The sequence below is a fragment of the Lissotriton helveticus genome, chromosome 7 (genome assembly GCF_964261635.1).
Source record: "Lissotriton helveticus chromosome 7, aLisHel1.1, whole genome shotgun sequence".
Taxonomy (NCBI): Eukaryota; Metazoa; Chordata; class Amphibia; order Caudata; family Salamandridae; genus Lissotriton; species Lissotriton helveticus.
In genome coordinates this window covers 630786709-630801297 of record NC_136068.1, presented here as the reverse complement: position 1 = coordinate 630801297, position 14589 = coordinate 630786709, and the positions used below count along the sequence as shown (strand labels likewise).

At 44.2% G+C, this 14589-nt stretch overlaps 1 protein-coding gene across 1 annotated transcript in view; it reads left to right on the top strand.

The window, feature by feature from the left end:
- LOC144766934 (uncharacterized) overlaps window positions 1-14589 on the top strand; it is an 83667-nt gene that overhangs the window by 20387 nt on the left and 48691 nt on the right. Inside the window, exon 2 of the mRNA XM_078650624.1 lies at window positions 1358-1419. Coding sequence (XP_078506750.1) covers window positions 1371-1419 — 49 coding nt within the window. The 5' untranslated portion in view covers window positions 1358-1370. The remainder of the gene's footprint in view (window positions 1-1357; window positions 1420-14589) is intronic.

Sequence of the window (14589 nt, the reverse complement as noted above, 5' to 3'; positions counted from 1 at the left end):
ATGAAAAGTGACTTGTCCCCAGAATGTGTGCTGGTCACTTACGGCTCGTCATTGTTATGAATAGTGGGGTGGGCAGAGGCGGGCATACATGAGCATACCCACTTCCATTCATCGATTCACCAGTGCGTACACTCTCTGACACCCATCCACTCAACAACGCGCACACTCTCTGACACCCATCCACTCACCAGCGCGCACACTCGCTGGCATCCATCCACTCACCAATGCGCACACTCTCTGACATCCATCCACTCACCAGAGTGCACACTCGCTGGCATCCATCCACTCACCAATGCGCACACTCTCTGACATCCATCCACTCACCAGAGTGCACACTCGCTGACATAAATCCACTCACCAACGCGCACATACATCCATAGATACACGCTTGTACCCAAACATTCAAAAAGCACTTACCGGGCTTTGGACAGCAGGGCCAGCAGGAAGTGGGGGAAGTACAGCCGCGGTCAGTAGTGGGAGCACCCACCAGGCGGTGACGTGGGGAGGGTGAGGGGCAGGGTGGGAGGTAGTAATCTATGGATTTCGGAGGTTCACAGGTAAGTAAACATATAAATAAATAAAATGAATTTCATTGCATGCACTGCATCCCCAAATGCGATGCAGTGCGTGAAACGAAATTCATTTTATTTATTTATATGTTTACTTACCTGTAAACCTCAGAAATCCATAGATTATTACCTCCCACCCTGCCCCTCCCCCTCCCCACGTCACCGCCCGGCAGGTACTCCCATTACCAACCTTGGCTGGGGAAGTACGAAGGCACCGCAAGGGGGGAAGGGAAACATAGAAGATCTCCTACCTACTCTCATTGGTTAACATTGTATTGGGTCAGCCTTAAGAGGGGAGGACCTTCCCTCACATACTGGGGTGGGGTCAGTGATACTTGCTGACCCCACTCCACTCTGTGATGATAGACAGGGATAGACAGTCATCCCTGAGCACTTCAGCACTTAAACCTGACTCTGTCTGTGGCGCTTCCTCTCATCATGAGGGGGAGGACCTCACAAGGCTTCACTGAACTGATAAGGTCACTGCACTCAAGTGCCTATGCACTAGCCCATGTAAAGCACTTCACTGCCTGACCCTGACAATGATGAGTGTCTGTAAGGCTGACCTTTGCTCAGACTGACAGACACAAATCGTGCTTTGGAAAATGGAGGGAGGAGGAGCCCTGCCACCCACAATGAATGGCCATGCCAGGTGCTGGTGCCCACCACCTGCAAATAAAAGCAAAAATTAAGAACTAGGGAAGCTCCTCGTGTTTCCAAATCTTTTTCTAATGATGACATTGTAGTAACTCAGACACTAACACCAGCTTCTACCTACCAACTTCTAGGACTGAGGACAAAATGAGGGCCCTGTTGATCTGCGTGCTGGCTGCCGCCTTTTTCGTGCAAGGTGAGTAGGTCTCCTACATTAGGGGGAAATGGGGTAGAAATGGGTGGGGCAAGGGACTAGAATGAAGATGGGTAAGTGTTCGTAGAAAGCAACTTGCTTCTGCACCTCTGAATCTAAACGCATGGGGCCACTTCTATATTACAGGTCCATTGCTTTTGTGAAATTGTAGACCCCTGAAATTCCCAAGTTTATTAAACTTCATCAGCTTCGCGATCTATTAATAAATGCTACTTAACCGTGCTTAATATGTAAAAGAATAAGTGCTGGTGTCCAAGTTTTGCTCCACAGTCCTTCTTGTATTACCTCCATCTTTGTGAAACTCAACAAAGATTGCTCTGTATGTCCTGCTACTCTGTGAACTAAGGGACTCAGTATGGACCAGGATAGTGGGAGAGAATGGAAATTCTTCATCCCCAAAAATAAGTGTTGGTAGAGCCCACTGGTAACCACTGGCACAAATTAGGAAAGGACTACATTCCTCTATATATTTTTATTCTGTGCCTTCTCAATTTACCAGGGCTTGCCAGCCTCTCCTATGAAATGTATTCATCAAAACTACCCGTGTTCAAAACCCGTACTATTTTATTTCACCTAAGCATGCTCAACCTGCTTTAAAAGGAAGACCCCTGGGAGGCCAGCACCAGCTAATAGTCTCCTTTGTGCATCACCAGCAATCCAGCACAATGCACAACGCTTGCCATGCTTCATCTCCACCGACAGATGTTAGCTGACTCTAACACAAACACTGCTACTCGACTTTCGAACTTGTGCGTCGGCATACATTCTGTCCTGATGCCTCTCGAAAGGTTTTTTCTCTCACCACTTCAAAGCCAATTTTATCAAAGAATTTACACTTTTCCAAATTTGCATCTCCTTCTGGACCATACCATCTCCAACATCTGCTGAATTACGCACAGATTAGAATAAAGAGGCAAGGTGCATAGACAGAATAGGAGAAGATGTTGGGGGGGGGAGTCCGAACTGAAATTTCTATTAGGCTGATCCAGCAAAAGGCCAGGATAAACTTTTTTACATATGAACTTATCATTCACAATGGGCGCATATTTGCATTTGTATTTCCTGACTGTTTCACTGGGGGTCAAGTTTTATTTTCCTTCGATCTGAATTTAGTCTATGTCTAACTAATCTTCACAGATCAATACTCTTCTTTTGGTCAATGGACCATTAGTCAAGTAGTTGATGGTAATATTAACAAAATTCATTAAAATGTTCTTATAACTTTGCAGTAAGTAATCACAGACTCCAGGTAAGATTCAATAATTGTATCTAATAATTCAATCAAAATGAACGCTCATTGGTACAGATTCACAGTGCTAACTCCATCAACTTTCATGGGAGAGAAATATTCATTTATCAAATTTCATTCAAAACCCAGACTCTTTCAACAACCTCCAACACAATGAAAATGATAGATGAAAAGACAAAAGACACAATAATCTCTACTTTTCAGCAAATATTCAACATTTTAAGGAAGAGCGATAGTTACCAAAATGAAACAGGAAATACAACCCTTGGGCAAAAGGATTGATGGCGGTCACCTGATTTAAGAGTCAGGCGACAAAGACTTTAGAACAGGTACAGTATAGGATTATACTTACAATGTCGTTCTAGAAACCCAACTCACCGGAGCGCATCCCTCTCTTACACTCTCTCCTCGATATTTTTCCGCAAATCTTCATTCTAATCAGGCTGTCACTCAGTATTGAATCTTCTCAGTCTGTTCTTCTCAGTAGCATCAACGACTCTCCTTAGCAGCTCTCATCATCTCTTTCTTGCAAATATTTTTAACCTTAAATCACTCAAATTATACCCTTTTGCATGTCCCACCTTCAAAGGTTGCAAATGTCTGTGAATTCTGAACTATGATTGGGCCAGGACAGGGGAGTTGTCATCACCTCATATGGTCATCCTAAAATGTTTAACTGATTCTTTGTTAAGTAAACCATTCCCACTTAATTTATTCACTTCTGTTCCCATATATCTCACACAATAGATAGATATAAAATTTGTATAAAATTTCTTCAGCTGAGGATCTTTTCTCAAGCTCTCGTCCTTGGTTTTTAGCAGGTGACCAATGTCCCGGTCACCGGGTCACTCCGGGTCTGCAATGCGCAGACTCAACTTTCATTAAGTTTTACCCGCCATCTTTCTTTCAGCTTAGAATATCAGGCCTAAAACACTCACTATTAACGAAAGAATCATAAACAGATGTTAATTTCTTAAATATGTAACTATCACTGTTTTACCTCCCCCTTATACTCTATCACGTGTTATTTCTTCTTTGTTATGCAAAGCTTTAGCAGCGAAAAACTTCTTTTAAAATTCAAGCAAGCATATGCCAGACATGCGGTACTTCGAGACCTACTGTTAGCAACTCTGTGCGCATGTGTGAGAGTTTTCTTATCACATGGTTAATCACGTGGTTACTTGCACAGGACAGGTTCGCGCATGGGCAAAGCAATTTTCGGTTCCAAGCAGGATTTCAATTATGTAGCATATTATTCTTTGCTATTTAAGCAAGCAAAAAGCCTTTTTCCCCGTATATGAATGTTGCATGTATGTTTATTTTTATTTATCTATGATTTCTACTTGTTAGTGTCTGTTAACGAGAGGTTGATTCGAGCAAGTTTCTTTTTCTCGAATCCTTGCTCCATCAATAGGCCGACACCTACATTGCACATTATGGGTACATATAACCTTTATAAGGCTCTGCAACCTCCCAATTTGTGTTGGCTATTTTGCATTTATTCAATTTTTGCAATGCTTTTGTAGTAGTGAAGAGTCAGAAAGATTGGCCGTGCAATCCACCGATGGTAGCCGTAACTCTATAGGGCACTTGGTATTCCTCTGAAGGTTCTTTCTTCCTGATACCTGAAGAGGCCTTGAAACCTCATCAGCCACCTAAGTAAAAGTAAAGAGTCCACTCAAGAACATAAACCCAGGTTCTTTGATGTTACCTGAATCACCTCAGGAATCCCCTCTGGTCAGTGTTTCACTAACATAGCCAGAACGTTGTGTCATTACCAGACACCCTAACACCTCTTCTCTGCAGTCCTGATAAACCTCTAAAAGAAACTCGAAAGGCCCCGAAAAATATCCAAGATAATAAACCTACGACCAGAACTGGCCGTTAGTAAGAGAGCGCGCTGGACCAAACCTTTGGCGTCCCCTCCACACTTTTCCTTTGACAAAAGTTATCATAGGTAGACTACTGCAGGGAACCCCAGCTCCCCTCTGGAGGTATGTGTAGGATCGGCCCTGCATTCGTCCAGTGTTTTACGTGGGCTGAAAATGGGGAGGGCCGTCTCTGAAGGGGATGTGGTCTAAGAAGCAGAACTAAGGCCGAGATTCATCAAACAAAAATCCGCTCGTAAAGGGGCAGATTATCAGAATCTGCCCCTTTGCGAGCGGTATTTTTGCATTTGGGATGCATCATCCCAAATGCAAACATCGCAATTTTAGAAATCGCTAAATTACGATTATTTGCATTTAAGGAATCTCAAATTGAGATTCCTTAAATGCAATGCATGAAAGTTTTTAAAATAGCGAATTCGCTAATAGGGCACACAAATTACCATGAAGTACAACTTCATGGTAATTTGCAAAAACTTTGAAAAATGCACTAAGTGCATTTTTCAAAGTTTCATGTTGCGCACACACATGCCCTAAGGGCATATGTGTGCGCAACATATGTGCACATATCAATTTCAGGGGTGCAACAGGGTGTCCTTTGGACACCCCTGCACCCTTGAAATCGCAATCTCAATTTGCGAAACGCTAATTGCGATTCGCAAATTGAGATTGTCTTCCCATTCATTCCTATTGGCCTCTAGGCCCATAGGAATGAATGGGGAGGTATTCCATATTGCGAGTCGCAATTAAGGAATTCTAAGAAATTGCTATTTTTAAAGTGATTCCTTGATGCATTCCATTTTCCTATTCCTTAATAGCGAATCGGTATTTTTCTCTATTAAGGAATCACAAATTGGGTTTTTGATGCATCTGGGGGCTAGAGTCACGTATAACAAACCGCCTCTGTGACTCAGGGTGTGTCTAATACACGTGACCTAGAATCGCTCCTAGCCCAGTTGGTGCATTTTCACAGCCCTACTGTGACAAAAAAGCAGCTTAAGTGAGGTCGCTCAGCTCAGTCCAGAGATTTTAGTTTTAGTTTTTAAAGCACAGTTAAGTCTGGGGCTAGTGTTGGCAGAACCCCCCTATCAACATGGAACACTCCAGGGCACAGGTGCATATTTCAGCATCCATATGCTGAGCACCCTAGCTAAGCTTCTTATGTCTGTGGCCCGCATTTTTGGCCCAGTTGTAGTCGCATTCTAAGGGGTAGTGTTTGATGTGTGGGCATTCATCAGCCTCCTTTGTGCTCCTCTGTTTGGTGTTTCCATGGAATGCCGTTGAATAACAACAGGGACTATGACTTTAATACGTGACTGCAATGTTGTGTTGATTCAAGTGCATGTTTCTGATGCGACATTGTGGTTGTGCTAGGTTGATACTGTAACTGGGGGTCTCTGTGTGTGTATGTATGTATGTGAGTGCTTTGCTCTGTGCATGCATTAGTCGTGTCTGTGCTATGCCTGCAAGTACACCTTGGTATAATATTTTCACTGTACAAAAGCCATCACGGTTGGCCCGGCCTCAAAAAGAGAACATCCCTTTTGTGCACTTTTTCTAAAGCGCTATCTGAAAATGCATACAGGTGTCTGTGCCATGGCCTATCAAAACGCACGTGCAACTCTTCAAGGCTGCAGGCAGGGCTTTAAGTGGAATAAAAAAAACGAGGGGGGGTCTCTCAAAAGGGAGTGGCCGATGTGATTAAGGGAGTGGCTTAGAAACATGTAAACTAAAAATCTGTGCTTAGCATAGTGCACCGCTCTACTGGTATTTTGCTGCTTCTGTCACTGAAACCAGATATACAATACAACAAGTAACATTACACCTAAAAGAAGTCAGGACTGTTGGCTGTACCAGTGGTTGTTATTTGCATAAGATAAAGAAGCAACAACTACGGCTTTGTTGTATATACTATTGAAAATGCTTCAGTTCTGACATAATGAAACTGAAAGAGCCATACCGAGTCTCGTTGAAGTCACAGGCAGTGAAGAGTGGTACTGCCCCAGAGTTGAGATATTTTTTAGGTCTCGCCTACGCACTGCATAGGAGACCTTTAGCCGTCATGCAGCTCTTTTTCCAAGCACATACTCGTGCTTGTGGCGGCATACACCTTGCGGGAGTGCGCAGCGGCACGCCACAATCATGAGTATGTGCTTGGAAAAAGAGCAGACTGCTCTCTCCAGCGCGTGCACACACCTCACGCGGGTGCCGCGCTTGTTGACGTGGAGACTTCCACGGTGCCCAGCACTGTGCCAAGACGCTGTGACGCACGGAAGGAAGCCCCCGCTGTGATGCCAGCACGCACATGTGATGGGAGGCCTGGCTTCTCTCATCATAGTTATCCCGCTTGTAGGACCCCCACCCCTTATATCGTTTGAGTTTTTTGGGAGAGGCATGGTTCCAAAATATTCGATGCTTTTCCTCTTGCCTCATGTCCATCTCTTGTCATGCTGTCACTGGGTCCAGCCTCTGGCCTCCCTGCACTTTTTTTGTCTGTAAGATTTAAATGGACGCAGATCAGTTATCCAGGAGTCGTAGCTGATCATGTGATACTGATGTTGCCATCTTTCCTCGACTCTTGTTATTTCTCCATATAAAAAGGCTAATTTTTGTGTCACGGGCTGCACACTCTCTAATCTGCTGTCATCTCTCTGCCTCCGTCTCTCAACGGCCTCATTACCTTGTCTTCTCCTGCCCTCTCCCCATTCAGAAGACATTTTTAGGTCTCCCTTTTATTCTCTGGCTGTACCCACAATGTGCCTCTCAATTTCTTCCTGATCCGCCTTCTCCGTCTCATCATTCTTTTTATTGCATTCACATGGCTTCTCCCGGTATCTCTGGCCCCTCTTTCTTTCTCTCGTTGCCTCCTCTCCCCCTTCCTTCTCTTTCTCTCTTTCGTCGCCTTCCCCCTCCACCACCCCTCTCTCGCTTTCTCTTGCTCGCTCTCTCTCTCACACTCTAGCACTGGCTTGTCATATCGTGCACAATGCTGGAGTCAAGTGACAGATTGTCTCAATTGGTGGACCACAGATACTTGAGCTTTCTTTGCACATTTGGTCTGACGTCACATGGTGTGACAAGCTTTACAAGCTCGATCAGCATCCAGCGGCTCAATTCTGCTCAGGCAAAGATGGAATGGCAACGTTTTTCAGCCTTTCTCCTACATCGGCATCGGACAACTTAGAGGAGTCCAAGCAGGGGGAATGTTTTTAACATGATGCCCCCACAGTGACTCAAAAAGGACGGTCTCTTGGCTTCCCCTGTAGAAGTCGCTACTAGATGTCACATTATTACGGGCAATATCAGACCATAATTTCCATCGCAGTGAGCTAGGCTGCACGGCCCCATCTGTGTGGTTGCCTCCCACAGCTCCAAGAGAGCTCCAGGATGGATTCCCTGGCGCATGGCATACGTCCACCGGTTGATGCGTCCACTGTCCTTTTAATTGGGCGCTCTGGACTGGTGGCCTCGGGTGTCACCACCGTGTCGTTAGTAACTCGAAGAAGCGAACCGTCCGCATCGCTATGGAAGGAATTCCTACTCAAACCTCTAGATGGCGATCCTCTCATGAGGCGGTGTGCAATGCTTTTATGGAGGTTTCCTCCACTGCCTTAAGAACTTGTCCTGGTATGATGCGCGCAGTGAAAGCTCAGCACGGATGGGACCTGAGCTGTTCAAATGTGATGTCCTGCCATGTGGTTAGCTGAGGCTCTTCATACCACAAGTTTTCCTTGATGTTGGTAACTACCCTCCCCCCCATGTCACCTTACTGCAAACAGCCCTGCGAGTGCCTTTTTATGTCTGAGTTTTACTACAATCTCTGTTGATATCTTTGAACATTTGGTTGTCTGGACACTTGGTCTGCTCCTGGGGCTGCTCCATTGCTGGCACAGGTACTTTACGATTTGAAATGTTCCACAGCGTTCCAACTTGGTAGCTCCAGAGAAGGTTTGGATCCTCTGACAAGCATTAAAAATGAAATAAAATGACAGTAAATTGCCTCATTGTGAATGAACCCCACAATTGAAGTGGAAATGAATAGTGAATAAGGAATTGATAAAATGAAGGATGTTATTTCCTTCAATGCTGTGGGACCACTGTGAAGACAGACACCTGCACCAAGCATTGGCATAGCCAATACGTCTCGCCTTTGGGACCTTATAAGTATTTAGTTATGCACCCCTAAGCCTCTCTCTCCCGCTACAGCGCGAGGTTTTTACACTAGAATTTTGTCCACTCCAGTGGCGACCTTGGCGAACACCTGGCTCGAAATTTGGACAGGCCGCCAAGGCAGTCTAACTCCGTTGCCTTTCTTTTTCTGCTCTCACACTTTTATGTCCGCATTTGTCTTTTCTTCTTCCTTTCATCTCTCTTCCACCTTGATTTTTGCTTTTTGTTTCCCTCTCTGGCCCTTCTCTTTGTCTCTGACCCTTTTGTCCTTGCCTTTTTCTGGTTTCTCCCTCTGACCCATTTATTGATATTCTAACCGCTTATTTCTCTGTCTTTCCTTTCGTAATGCTTCCCTCTCGATCCACTTCTTTTTATTTTCTCTTGTGCTCTGCCCCGCGTTCACATTTCTCTCTTCTCCTCTTTCTTTCACCCTTCCTCACTTCCCTTCTCTGCACCTCCTTCACTCATGCCCCTACTTTCTCACCTCTCTTGCGCACCTATTCTTACACTCTTTCTTTTCTAGCCATCTCTTCCTCTCTCTCGTTGGAATGCGCACCCCCCTAACACTGCTCTATCTGTCTTTTCACTTACTTCTGTAATGTCTTATTTTCATGGATAATGGGGTTTCAATGGCAGCCACAGCAATATGGTTTCTCTTCATACTTCATACCAGTGAGGGTCTTGCTGTTTTGTTGCTTCACTGACATCCAGAGGTCCTAGAGTAGTATTCGTGTACTGAAAGCAATATTTGTGGCCATTTGCATAATAGCTTTAATGTTGACACTGATTGGTTAATGGTCGGCGTTTGGGGTAGGCATTAGGGAGCTCAATATAGGTGTCAATTTTACACAGACCATTTGTAATACTAGCCTAGCCTAAGTGATAGTGTTGCCTATCTATAGGGCAGCGAAGCACCTGCTCTGCTCGGTGTCTTTTAAGGACTTTTTGGACAGTGTGCTTTTAGTACAAAGAGATTGTTTTGCCGTTTCCTTACACCCTCCTACCACAACATGCTTGAAAGAGTGGGGCTTGCAAAACTGGTGGATTATGGGTCTCCATATTTTTATAAGGCACTGCATGCCACAAGCATATCCTCACAGCACTGTTTCTACTTGAACAAGGTCCTCGTAACAGTCCTTGCACTGCACTTATGGGTCTTTGTCCTTTTATTGCTAGGGTGACTGAATAAGCTGCACCCATCCCTCTAACTGTGATTTAAAACCACGAAAGGCCCCACTCTTTCATGGCCTACCCTACACCAAAATCGAGAGACAATTGCCAACTGATAACAAGCCTGCTGGCAGTGACACAGGCTTTTGGTGCATACAAATAACATGCAGACAGTAAGGGTTAACAAGCATTTGCAATGCAATAGGTCTCGTATTATGAAAGTTTGAGCTATTGGTATTGTAAATGACCAATTTTTTATTTAGGTTTTGTTTTTGAAAATAGCGAAATTAATAGCTTTGTCATTTACCATGCCAATAGTTATAACTTTCGCAAATGTGACACCTATAGCATTTGTAATGCAATATGTGTTGTATTTACGTGACTTACATGTATTGATATTACAAATAACAATGGTTTATATTTTTTTAATAACAAATACTTAAATAAAAGTTATTGTAATTTATAATGGCAATAGCTTAAACTTTTGTAAATAACATTTGTGAAGATTATGTTCAGTGTATTTTATTGTGACGAAAATCCAAGAACATATGTCAAATATTAACATCTTTTTCTTACATTTGTAATAAAGCTTGAAACATTGAGATAACATATTTGAACCAGTTGTTGTTGAATGGTTGCACAGATTGATGCTGTGGTGGAGCTCAGTGATGTTGTGGTGCCACAGAGTGATGCTGTGGTGGTGCTGAGTGATGCTGTATGCTATGCTATGTTTTGTTTTGCTATCCTATGTTTTGTTTTGTTATGCTATGCTATGCTGTTTTGTTATGCTATGCTATGTTTTGTTATGCTATGCTATGCTATGTTTTGCTATGCTATGCTATGTTATGCTATGCTATGTTTTGTTATGCTATGCTATGCTTTGTTAAGCCATGCTATGTTTTGCTCTGCTATGCTTTGTTATGCTATGCTATGTTTTGTTGTGTTTTATTATGCTATGCTTTGTTTTGCTATGCTATGATTTGTTATGCTATGCTATGTTTTGCTGTGTTTGGTATGCTATGCTATGTTTTGCTATGCTATTATATGTTTTGTTATGTTTTGTTAAGCCATGCTATGTTTTGTTGTGTTTTGTTATGCTATGCTATGTTTTGTTGTGTTTTGCTAGGCTATGCTTTGTAATGAGATGTTTTGTTATGCTATGCTTTGTTATGCTATGCTTTGTTTTGGTATGCTATGCTTTGTTATGCTATGCTTTGTTATGCTATGTTTTGTTATGCTACGCTAAGCTTTGTTTTGTTATGCTATGCTATGTTGTGTTTTGTTATGCTATGCTATGCTTTGTTGTGTTTTATTATGCTATGCTATGCTATGTTTTGTTATGTATGCTATGCTTTGTTGTGTTTTGCTATGTTTTGTTTTGCTATGTTTTGTTATGCTATGCTTTGTTATGCTATGCTTTGTTATGCTATGCTTTGTTATGCTATGCTTTGTTGTGTTTTGCTATGTTTTGTTTTGCAATGCTATGCTTTGTTATACTATTCTATGTTTTGTTTTGCTATGCTTTGTTTTGTTATGCTATGTTTTGTTATGCTATGGTATGTTTTGTTGTGTTTTGTTATGCTATGCTTTGTTATGCTATGCTATGTTTTCCTATCCTATGCTTTGTTTTGTTATGCTATGCTATGTTTTGTTATGCTATGCTGGTGAGGGTGAGTGAGGGTGAGTGAGGGTGGGTGAGGGTGAGTGAGGATGGGTGAGGGTGAGTGAGGGTGTGTGAGGGTGAGGGTGTGTGAGGGGTGAAGGTGAGTGAGGGTGTGAGGGTGTGTGAGGGTGAAAGAGTGTGTGAGGTGAGAGGGTGTGTGAGGGGGTGTGATGGTGAGTGAGGGCGTGTGAGGGGGTGTGATGGTGAGTGAGGGTGTGAGGGGTGAGGGTTGTGAGGGTGGTGCGGGTGTGAGGGTGTGTGAGGATGAGGGGTTGAGGGTGTGAGGGTGAGGGGGTGTGAAGGTGAGTGAGGGGGTGAGGGTGAGGGGCTGTGAAGGTGAGGGTGGGTGAGGGTGTGAGGATGTGAGGGTGTGTGATGGTGAGGGTGGGTGAGGGTGAGTGAGGGTGGGTGAGGGTGTGAGGGTGGGTGAGGGTGTGAGAGGGTGAGAGGGTGTGAGGATGTGTGAGGGTGAGTGAGGGTGGGTGAGGGGGTGAGTGAGGGTGGATGAAGGTGTGTGAGGGGTGAAGGTGAGTGAGGGTGAGTGCGGGTGTGAGGGTGTGTATTTGCATCTTTTATTGTTTTCAATGTTTCACTGACAAATGCTTTCTGTAACAGTTGTGTAAAGGAGCTCAAGTCCTCGTCAACAATGTAGAACAATCAAGCAATGCACCACGTGAGAAAAATGTGCGTTCTTCAGTCATATGAACCTCCTATCCACTAGTTTGTAACCGACAGAGAAAAAGCCTTTAAACTGTGCGTTAGAACTCTGACTCTGCATTAGCACTTAGCCTCCACTACAAAACCATTATATTGAAAGAAGCTGCATACATCGAGTCTAATTGATGTTACTCAATAATGAGCTAGATAGTTCCTCAAAGCACCTGTGTATAAATAATGACTTAGAACTCAGAAGTGTTTCCGGTTTTACGCTCTTCAAACAATGTCTAGCTATAGGAGGTCTCTTGTTGGGAATAACCAGACTGGTGGCAAATGAACCACAAAAAGCCCATCATTCACTGTGACATCCGCATCAACGGGAAAACAAAATACAGCCACTTTTGTGCTGCTTCCATCCACTCTACAATAATGTTGGAACATTATTTCAGATATTTATTTTTATACAACTGTCTACATTGAAGAAGAAAAAAACTAAGGAACGTATTTCCCTAGGTGCACATACAATATCACTATGTCCTTACATTACAGCCAATGCCCTCCTGCTACACAACGTCGATTACTTTGGGGTTACAATGTTTCTCATTGATATTATGCAATTTGATATTGATAATCGAATTTTATCAAGTAGGATTTTTGGTTAAAACGGCTATCCTGATGCCAATAGCCACGACTGAAACACTGGGCGGCAATTCTGTTCCGGGCCATTGACAAACAAAAGCACAATCAAATGCAAACTGCTTTTCAGAAATTTCTAATCACCCCTTAATTTATTTCATGTGCTAGAATTCATTGGTATACACAATTAAAAAGAAACTACAAAATAATACTCCCGATTACAGTGAAAACATGTTTGTGAACTTTCAAAATAAAAAAGGATGGAAAACAAGGCAGCGCTGGGAGGGGGGCTGGTCACGAAGGAAGGAGAAATGTAAGTCAAGGCGGCCGTGAAGTGTGAAGCAGATCCCTTTGAAGCTCTCGGAGGCAGGAGCAAATGGGAAGGGGAGGAGAAATGCTGCTGGGGTGAATGCCTGAGGCCAGAAGGGTTTCAGAGAAAACAAGGTGCTGTATTATTTGAAATCTCCCCACCTCAGATCCTAATACTCCGAGCGGTCCGCCTCGGTCGGCGTGGCACTACCTGTGCAGCCAGTGGCAAAGATCACACAAGCAGGTTGTCAGTGTTATACCAGGGTCATCTGACAAGTGTTACTGCTGTGGCGATGTTAAAGTAATTTGTTGGACCGGCACTACAGAGTCAGTCACAACAGCTCACCCTGACCAGCCCCAAAGTCTAGTGTTGCGAATAGTAAATTGCGCAGTGCGTCACTGAAAACTACTGGACAGACTGAGACTGTGTGTGACAGGCTGCAGGTTTTCAGCTGTAACATTACATAGCAAGGGAGAGGCAGCTGAAAATGAACACGCGCTAAGCCACTGGCTCACTTACTTTACAAACTACGGCCGCATGATTCAGACTCTCAATCTCAGCAGTACAGTGGTGTGCTCTGGGCTCAGCGGGTGCCGCAGTACATGGGGTCTGGTCCTATTGCGGGGATCGTTCTTATTCTTTTAGGCAAACTTTACTGCGGGGCGAGCAATGCTGGCATTGCCACTGCTGCAGCCTCAATTAACACAAGACACGCGGCCGAAATGGGAAAAAAAAAACGTGAACGTGCGGCAGCCGGTTACCTGTTTTACTTAGCAGGCGGCTGTAGCGAAGTGACTGAAGAAGTAAAGCAAGCAGCGATAGGAAGTTAAGCTGTGGGGAGAGGATCGCAAGGCATGAGCTTATCTGCAAGGACGGGCAGAAAGCGACAGGAAGTGCTAATTAGAAACAAGGCAGCGCTGGGAGGGGGGCTGGGCACGAAGGAAGGAGAAATGTGAGTCACGGCGGCCGTGAAGTGTGAAGCAGATCCCTTTGAAGCTCTCGGAGCAAATGGTGAAAATGCACACGATCTTGCGGTGAGGGAGGGGGGTTGCTCTGTGGTGAGGGAGGGGGAGGGAATTAAAGCGTGGGCGTGCTGAAATTGAACCCTTTGAAGTCACGGCCTGTGGCCGTGAATAAGTGAGGGCGAGGCAGCGGAAGCCTTTGATGAGGCAAATGCTGCTGGCAGGGAAGCCTGTGGGGAAATGCAAGCTCGTGCACGAAGGAGCTTGTGGTCACGTGATTTCACGTGAACTTTTGAAAATCCGGATCGGAAAAAGTGGATGGACGGCATTAGGTCTCTGTACGAGACCTAAAAACCGAGGCATGCGGTTTAGCCTATGTGTGCATGTTTTGTTCAGCCAGCTCCTGGTTGCAGCAGTTGATGTTGGTTGTTGTTTAATTATGTCATTAT